Source organism: Chrysochloris asiatica, unplaced genomic scaffold (genome assembly GCF_000296735.1).
Source record: "Chrysochloris asiatica unplaced genomic scaffold, ChrAsi1.0 scaffold00023, whole genome shotgun sequence".
Lineage (NCBI taxonomy): Eukaryota > Metazoa > Chordata > Mammalia > Afrosoricida > Chrysochloridae > Chrysochloris > Chrysochloris asiatica.
In genome coordinates this window covers 19,754,283-19,764,208 of record NW_006408541.1, presented here as the reverse complement: position 1 = coordinate 19,764,208, position 9,926 = coordinate 19,754,283, and the positions used below count along the sequence as shown (strand labels likewise).

At 43.1% G+C, this 9,926-nt stretch overlaps 1 protein-coding gene across 1 annotated transcript in view; it reads left to right on the top strand.

The window, feature by feature from the left end:
- Nucleotides 1-5,014, top strand: part of R3HDML (R3H domain containing-like) — a 34,286-nt gene extending 29,272 nt beyond the window's left edge. The window contains exons 4-5 of the mRNA XM_006839349.1: nucleotides 1,666-1,781; nucleotides 4,882-5,014. Of these exons, the coding sequence (XP_006839412.1) occupies nucleotides 1,666-1,781; nucleotides 4,882-5,014 (249 nt within the window). The remainder of the gene's footprint in view (nucleotides 1-1,665; nucleotides 1,782-4,881) is intronic.
- Nucleotides 5,015-9,926: the final 4,912 nt, after the last annotated feature.

Genomic DNA, 9,926 nt, shown 5'->3' with positions numbered 1-9,926 from the left:
GATTTTCTAAAAGAATTTTGTTGAAAAACTTTACAATTGGGTTTTTTTTTTTTTTTTTTTTTATTTTTGTTTTGGTTTTTTTTGGGCAGTTGCAATGGGTTTTTTTTGGTTTTGGATCCTGTTCTGAGTGTCATAGGTGGGCTGACCATATTCACTGAAGCTAAAATGGAGGCTCTGACGATGACAAAGTGCTTTTGAATTCAACAGGTCCAGACAACAGGTTCCCTAGCGCTCCCTGTTGTCTTAAAAAAGAAGTCACAAAATAAGATGACAAAAATTGTAATATATTTTGAGTGTTAATACTAAATATGCTAACACTTGTTATAAGGAGCTCTGGTAGCATAGTGGGTTATGAATTGGGCTGCAAACCATAAGTCAGAAGTTTGAGTCTACCATCTGCTCCACAGGAGAAAGGTGAGGCTTTTCCTATAAAGATTTGCAGCCTCGGGAACCCTATATAGGGTCACTATGAATCAGAACCGACTCCATGACACACCACCACCAACAACAACACTTATTATACCTAAAAGCACAATGCAATATAATCTTCTCAATAAGATGGAACCTTCCAAGTGTATGACAAGTTCTCTTCCAGTGTCTCTGTGATTCATTTGGAGATGACCTCAAAAACCTAAATGTGAGGCCCTCTGTTGTTGTTGTTTAGTGCCGTTGTGTCAGTTCCAACTCACAGGGACCCCGTATAGGGTTTCCAAGGCTGTAAACCTTTTGCAGGAACAGAAAGTCTCATCTTTTTCCTGCAGAGCAGCTGGTAAGCTTGTGGTCCACAGTCCAGTGCTTAACCTATGGAAATGCCCTCTAGAAAATATGAAAGGAGTCCTGGTGACACAATGGTTAAGTGCTCAGCTAACCGAAAGTTTGGCAGTTCGAACTCATACTAGCTGCTCTTCAGGAGAAAGACATGATGATTCACTCCCATAAAGATTATAGCCAAGAAAATCTTATAGGGTTGTTCTTCTCTGACACAGGAGGTCACTATGAATTGAAATAGACTCAGTGGCACCTAACAACAACAACAACAACAACAGGAAATGTGAGGCCTGAACTTATCATGAGATATTATTACCTTTATTTTACCAAAGCAGAATCAGGCACAGAGAGGTTAAGCAACTTGGTCAAGGTCGCATAGTTAGTGATAGTGGGATTCTGATCCAAGTCTATGTGATTCTAAAGTTCTAACCTTTAACACAATTATTGTTGCAGTTATCGTTGTAAATTGAGGTTATAGAGACAGATGGAGTTAATTTTGTGACTGGTCACTAACAAAAAGAAAAAAAGAAAGAAAGGAAAAAGGAAATGAATGGACCAATATAAGAGAAAATATTAAAGTATACTTTATTATATGTGATAAAGGTAAATACTCATTGTTCCTAAAACTTTTGTTCCAACTATACCTGTGTGTGTGTGTGTGTGTGTGTGTACATACGTTTGTGCACTAAATAACAATTATATAAAATGTATTCTTTGTGGTTGGTTGCAGTCAGAACAAATGTGAGGAATATTAGACTACAATATTATACCTCTAGTCCCTTCATCTTGGGGCAGGGAGACCTTACCCAATGCACCATCCTGAACCAAGTCCAGGAGTTATCCAGCCCCAAGGAACCGAGTCCTTCCCATCCTATCACCATCTCTGTCTTCCCTCAGATGGTGTGGGCATCCTCCAACCGGGTTGGCTGTGCCATTCATACCTGTGGCAGCATCAACGTCTGGGGCAGTACTTTGCATCAGGCAGTGTACCTGGTCTGCAACTATGCCATTAAGTAAGTGTCAGCACTGAGGCAAAGGGGTCTTGAGGGCAGGGGGTAGATCCTGATGTAGAATGGGCAGGACAAAGAAAAGAAAGACCCACACCTAGTAGTTAGGTTAAGTAGGTACCACGGATGCACACGTGCACATATACTCCTTATAAAGGCCTGCCATATACAAAACCCCCAGTGTGTTTCAGAGATGCTACTCCTTCCTCAATTTAAAGTAAACTCAACACCACAGATTTTGGTCGTTTTGAGAGTCAACTAATGATCTTTTTTCTTTACCCAAGTGTCAGAATCGATTGGGGGATAGACAGCGGAGCCTGGCTGATTACTAGGCAGTCTCACTGCTGAGGCCAGTATGGAGAACGAACGGAGCCACGAGGGCTTATAAACATTTCACTGCTGAATTAGACCTACCGATCCAGTGCCAGACAACACTGGACAACTGACTCCTTGTTACAAGTGCAGAGCCTGCCCCTCCAGGTTTACTGGAAGACTTAGAGAAGCTCAGGACACACGCCCCCTATAGGCAACCTGATGAAAGACCGGAAGGGAAGAACTGAGCATGCTCTGCTACTTCTCCTAGCTTATCCAATCAGGTAACTGCAGGGCGGAAAGACGCTAGGAGAGGTCCTCAAATACATGTCTCTTGGAACACGGAGAAAGGAGAATAGAAATTCCCAATCAATGTTCAGTATACTTTTATTACCCATAGCTATCGACTCGATTTCAACTCATTGCGACCCTTATAAGATAGAGTAGAACTGCCCCATAGGATTTCCAAGGTCCTGGTGTGGTGCTGTGAGTTAATGCGCCAGACTGCAAAGCCATTTGAACTGCAAGGTCGGCGGTTCAAGCTCACCAACCATTCCTCGGAAACCCTATACAGGGTCACTATGAGTCGGAACTGACTCAATGGCACTTAACAACCGTCTTTATGGAGGAGTTCTGGTGTGGTGCTGTAGGATAAGCACAGAACTGCTAGCCACAAGGTAAGCAGTTCATACCCACCAACTGCTCATTGAAAACCCTACACAGGGTCGCTATGAGTTGGAAGCAGAGTCAGAATCAACTCAATGGCACTTAACAACAACAATCTTTATAGGAACATACTGTCATCTTTCTCCCATGGAGGGACTGGTGGATCCAAATGCCAACCTTCCGGTTAGTAGCCTAGCACTTAAAAACTTGCAAATGTTACTGAGTACAAATTCTAAGTGATATTAAAGAAAAACAAAAAAAAAAACACATATAATAATGTTGTTGTTCTTAAGTGCCATTGAGTTGGTTCCAACTCATAGTGATCCTGTATAGAGTTTCCAAGGAGCTGCTGATGGGTTTGAACTGCTGACCTTATGGTTGGCAGTCCAGTACTGATCCTATAGCGCCAAATAACCACCCTTTAGCTCTGGTAGCGTAGTGGTTACGAATCGGGCTGCGAACCTTAAGGTCAGCAGTTTGAAACTACCATCTGTTCTGCAGGAGAAAGATGAGGCTTTCTGTTCCCGTAAAGATTTACAGGCTTGGAAACCCTGTACAGAGTCACTATGGGTCAGAACCAACTCAACGGCACATAACAACAACAACATTCTCACATAGTCCTTGTTCATTTGCAAAGTACTTTCATTTTATTATCACAATGAAGAGATGAAAGATGGAAAGAAAGAAGGAAGGAAGATTAGGAGGGACACTGAGAAAATATTGTTCTAGATTAAGATTAAGAAATAGAAATTTCGAGAGATTAAGTCACATAGCCAATAAGAAGTCAAGCTTTTTCAAACCCAAGCTTTTGACTCTAAGTCCCATGCTCTGGTACACTGTTGTCATGTGCTGTTGAGCTGATTCCAGCTCATATTGACCCTATGTGACGTATTAGAACCGCCCAGTAGGATTTCCTAGGATGTAAATGTATATGGGAGATGGTCACCTGGTCTTCTGCGGAGCAGCTAGTGAGTTCAAACTCTTTTCTTTTTGCAGCTGAGTGCATAACCATTTCTGTCACCTTCTGTATACTATACCATCCTGATATTCTGGAAGTCATTCTCAAGCTAATTTTTAGCCAGCTCCTATGTAAATAATGGGAAGTCAATAAAATTCTCAAGCAGGAGAGGGATATGATGAGGGTGTTCTCCTCGGAAGACTATTTAGGCTGCAGGTAGGATGGAGTTGGAGTTCTGGTGTGGCTCTTTGGGTTAAAGCGCTGGACTGCAAAGTCAGTTTTAACCACAGGTTGGCGGTTCAAGCTCACCAGCTGCCCTTCAGAAACCCTATACAGGGTCGCTGTGGGTCAGAACCGACTTGACAGCACTTAACAACAACAACAGGATGGAGTTGTGATAAGGGCATTAAAGAAATGAACTGAGTGGGTATTTCAAATTTGATGGTCACCTCCTTCCATGACTGAATTCTACTCACCATCTAATTATTCCAGTCCTCTCCATAACAGTCTTGTAAGTTACAGATGATTTACTTATCAGTCATTTGACATAATTTCCGCAGACTCCATTTATTTATTCAGAGGCTAAAAACAAGTCTTGAGAAATGCGATGACTTATTCTCTGTCCCCAAGCTGGTAGATGGTGGTTAGAACCCTCTGATTTCTCAGATGGGTGGGGAGATATGAAAATTACAATGTATTTGCCAGTGCTGTGCTAAGTGCGGAGTCCCTGGGTGATGCAAATGGCTAACCATTCAACCACTAAGCAAAACATTGCTGGTTCAAATTCACCCAGAGATGCCTCGGGAGAAAGTCTTGGTGATTCTCTTCCAAAAGCTTTTGAAAACTCTATGAAGTGCAGTTCTACTCTGTAACACATTGGGTTGCTATGAGTCAGCATCAACACAATGGCATCTCGTTGGTTAGTTCTAGATGCATCCATTTATGGTTCCATGTGATTGTGTTGCATGCCTATGAGAGAGGGATCTCTTGATTTTACCATTGAAGAAACCGAGGCTTGCAGAAGTGACTTGCCCAAGGTCACACAGCCAGTCAGTGGCAGGGTGGGATTTGGAAAGCCCTGCCTACGTTAAGGTTACTCACAGTGTAATTGTATTCTGTTCCCCCTCACCGCACCCTACCCCCATCTCCCTGGTACTTTTTCTCTTCCAGGGGCAACTGGATTGGGGAGGCACCATACAAGATGGGGAACCCATGTTCTGCCTGCCCCTCCAAGTACCAAGGCATGTGCAAAAGAAACATGTGCTTCTCTGACCTCAGCTCCAACAGGCTCCCAAGGTTCTGATTTTTTCCTGGCCTCCAGTTCAACCTGAACCTCCAAAAGTCACTCCCCAAAGACATGGTCAAGGAATTCCTTTTTAAAAAGGACATGAGTTGGGCTCACCCAGTGATCTGAATTTTCCATCTCCTAAATGTCCAAACCTCCTTGCTCTCTCCTTCTTTGCCCATTTCCACCTGTCTTTTCTCTGGTCACCAACAAAGAGACCTGCATCTTCCATTGACTCAGCGCTCAGAAAGCTAGGGTTCTGTGGAGCAGTTGTTGTTGTTGTTGTTAAGTGCCATCGAGTCGGGTCCGACCCATAGCGACCCTGTACAGGGTGTAGCTGCTTTGTTTTGTGATTCTCAGGCTTAAATCCCCAAAGACTTGTTGCTGTGTGCCGTCAAGTCAGTTCCGACCCATAATGACCCTGGATAGGGTTTTTGAGGAGCAGCTGATAAGCTTGAACTGTCAACCTTGCGGTTCAAACCAACCTTGCAGTCCAGGACATTAACCCACAGCCCCAAAGACTGGGCATTCATAAAACACAGTTTCGCCTGAAACTGACCTTCATTCATCCAATGACAGCCAACCCGCTGAGGGGTAGCATCTGAGCATCCAAACGTGGTTGTCTCCTGAGATGCGAACATTTTAGCTCCCACATTTAAAAATGATTGAAATTAGCCTGTGGATCCCTGTGCCTCCAAGTGCATGGCACTGGAGCCCACTATAAAGTCCAACAATTGACTCATGGCGACTCAATGTGTGTCAGAAAACAGCTCCACAGGATTTTGATAACTGTGACCTTTAAGAAGCAGATTACCAGACCTTTCTTCTGATGCACTTCTGAGGGTGTTTGAACTACCAACCTTTTGGTTAGTAGTGATTGGTCATGAACATTGAACTGTTTGCACCACCCAGGGACTCCCAGACAGAGTCCAGGTCCCTCTTTTTACAGATGGATACACCAATGCTCCTTAGAAACCCTATACAGGGTCGCCATGGTTTGGAATCGACTCAACAGCACTAAACAACAACAACAACAACAAAGCTAAGCGAAGGGGTGAGATTTCCTGGGAGATGCACAGCTTGTTTGTGGTGGCACCCAACGTGGGAGCTGGGCCTCAAGATGCCCTTTGGCAGCCTCTCCCCTTTCTGAACTTCAGAACCAACAAGAAGCCAAAGCTAAAATTGGCCTGGGGTCACTCTTTCTGATTTCTTTTCTCTTTCCACTCCACTGTCTGCCTCTTTATGTTTTAATCTGCTTCTCTGCTCTATCCCTCTTCATTTTTCTCTTCGTCTTTGTCTCAATGTCTCTGATTTCTCTCTCTCTTTCACTACTTCTGTTTTTCCTATAGAACCTCATTCTCATTCCCACAAGTTATTTCCCCTCTCCTCACCCTGCCCCACCCCACCCAGAGATCATAACACACAAAAGTCCTTTTGTCTCCAGAGATAGTGAAATCTCCTCCCTCAAACCTTGCCCTTAAGTCGCCGCCCCCTCCCTCCTCCCTGTCTGACTGGAGAAAGCTCCAAGGACCTGGATGGGAAAGGCCCTGTTCCCTCAGTCCCTAGATCGTCCTAGACAGAGAACATTCTCTCCCCCTTCATTGTTCCCATGAGGCTGTGTCCTGTGCATGTCATACCACCCCCAATAAAGTCCTTTGAGATATGGGATTCCATAGTTCTTCCTGGTACACACACACACAACACACACACACACACACACCTGTCTCTCAGTCCCCAAGAAGGGAATTGGGTGGGGGTTGAAGGAATGAGGGAAAAGCAGTTCAAGAGGAAGACCAACCGAAGTGACCAACCATTCCTCCATTCCTACTATGTGCCAGACACACCGACTCTATCAGTATATGTGTACATGGGTGGGAGTTATTCCATTCTACAGAGAAGCTTGGGAGAGAATCAATTTCCAAACACTGGAAAGGAGAGAAACAAAGGCACTGACCCTTTTTACATTATTGTGGGGAAGAGGTGGTTATTAAAATGCCATTTATTTCATAAAACAATAGCGATGATGTTCGTTTTTTAAAAGGAGCTCTGGCAGCCAAGTTGGGATGTTAACCGCAAGTTCAGCAATTTGAATCTACCTTATTATTGGTCACTTAAGGCGCCCTGGTAGCGTACTGGTTACGAATCAGGCTGCTAATCTCATGGCCAGCAGTTTGAAACTACCAGCTGTTCCACCGGAGAAAGATGAGGCTTTCTGCTTCCATAAAGAGTCACAGCCTCAGAAACCCTGTCCAGGGTCACTATGAGTCGGAACTGCCTCCACAGCACATACCAACAACAAAAAGGAGCTCTGGTAGCATAGTGATTACAAGTCGGTCTGCTAACCTCAAGGTCAGCTAGTTCAAAACTACCAGCGGTTCCATAGAAGAGAGATGAGGCTTTCTGCTCCCATAAAGATTTAAAGTCTTAGAAACCCTATACAGAGTCGGAACCAATTCCACGGCACATAACCAACAGCAACAACCATTGTCCTTCATAACAAGAGGAAGGTTAGTACAGGAAAGATGAAGGTAGTGGGAGGCACAGGGTGGTGTGCAAGAGGGAAAGTGAACAGAGGTCAATGCTGCTAACTGATGGGGCATGGAAGGGACTGTAATCATTGTAATGATACAAAGTGCATGACTTGGTGAATGTAGGATTGATGATCTGTTCTGTAAACCTTTACTCAATTCACAATAAAAACAATTATTGTCCTTATATTGAGGGAGAAGGGTTTGACAATACTATGCCAATTTCCCAAAATGTTTTGGAAACCCACTGAATTAAGTAACATGTGTAGACTCAAAACGCTAATAAGGAACACGGTTTAAATTCAATTTCATCTGCTCCAGGCTGTGTTCCTGTGTGCCAAATCTCAAGACAATAACAACCATGTGCTGCAGTACCCAGCATTCTTATCATCTCATTGAATTACCGTGGTCATTCTAAGTGAGAGGTGTTATGTCTTTCCCAATCTCACAGATGTAGAATCTGAGCATCAAATAGATTTAGTAAATTGTCCAAGGTCAAGTAGGAGTTGGAAGCTGGATTTTAATCTGCTCTGATTTGAAAACCCAATGGTTTAACCCCTTCATTCTCCTGCCTCACAGCTAATAAGGGAGAAACGGAGGAACTGGGCAAAAGTGGAGACAAATGAAGCAAATAGTATCATTTTAGAGTGGTGGGGACAGGAGTGGTGTGCTGTCCAGTCGGTTCTGACTCACAGACACCCTGTGGAGGGTTTCCGAGTCTATAAATTTTTATGGGAGCAGAAAGCCTCATCTCTCTCCTGCTAAATGGCTGGTAGTTTCGAACTGCTGACCTTGAAGTTAGCAGCCTGACTCATAAACACTACGCCACCAGATAGCATCCCCTATAAACTCCTGGATTCCTCATTTCTAATAAACAAACAAACAAAAACCCCATTGCCTTGCCTACCACATGAAAGACCTAGGGTAGGAGGTGGGGTGAAGATTTAGGAAGGGGTTTTATTTAGTATGTGTTCCAACTAAGAATTTCCAGCTGAAGGGAAACTGAAAAACAACAACAACGTTTGATTGTGAATTGAGTGACTTGTAGAGCAGATAATCAGTTTTACATTCAACAAATCAAACACTTTGTTCCATTACAATGCTTTAAGTCCCCTCTGTGCACCATCAGTTGCTGAAGAGATTAGATGAATGAATGCTAATAAACATTAGAACCATGACTGGTGCCTAATAAATGCTGTAAAAGTGTGTGTTCTTAGTACAGCAATTACTATTATAGACCAGAGGTGAGCAAATATGGCCCAAGAGCCAAATCCAACCAGCCATCTGTTTTTGTAAATGAAGTTTTATTGGAACACAGTCATGCTCATTCATTTACATGTGATCTCTGGCTGTTTTGACAGTACATATAGATGGAAAGTTCAATAGACTAGATGTCTCCCAAAGTCTAAAATATTTATTATCTGGTTCTTTATAAGAAAATGTTATCAATCCCTGAGATTATAATTATAGTGGGACAGTCAGGAATTAAAGAGAAAATGAAATGCAAATAGGAACCGCAGGGAGGAAACCTGATAGCTTGTTGCATGGAGGGGATTATAATCATTGAGATGAAAAAAAAGTGTATAATTTGTTGAATGAAAACTGATGATCTTGTCCATAAATCTTCACTCAATTCATAGTAAAAATTAAACAAACAAACAAAAAAACACACAGAAAATGACCACAAAACTTTATTAGAATGGAATTAAGTGTCATCTGGGAAAACAAGTCTAAACTGGAAAAAGTAGTCATGGGATTATTTGCTGCAGAGAGGCTCTTTGATGAGGCAGAGAAGCTGTCAGGCCCTTTTGTGGACTGGATTGTGTTCCCCTCTGTCCTTCCCAAAACATGTTGTAAATCTCCACCCCATACCTGTAGTTTAATCCCATTTGGGAGTGGGCTTTCTTTGTTTGTCAACAAGGCAGTTTTAGTATAGGGTGTGTTTTAAGCCAATCTCATCTGAGATATAAGAAATTCAATGAGCAAGTGAGCGAGGAGAGATGGGGAAGACAGTGGCTGGGCCTTATAAAGATCCCTAAGGGCCAAGGAATAGAACTTTCCCACTGAGCTGAGAGAGAGAGAAAGCCTGCCCAAAGAACTGGTGCCTCTAGCCTCCTAAACTGTGAAAGATCAATTCCTGTTTGCTAAAGAAACCCACTTGTGGTATTTCTGCTATAGTAGCACTAGATAGTCAGTCAGGCCCTGAGGCAGTAATGACAGTGGGGTGAGATATGAAGGAGAGAACACACAGAGTGTCAAGGACTAAAAACAAATGTACTTGTTGTCATCAGTGAAAACAAGGTCAGGGGCAGTCACTCATCTCTGCCAAGAAATTTGGAAGACAACTATCTGGCCAACTGATTGGAAGAGATCCATATTTGTGCCCATTCCAAAGAGAGGTG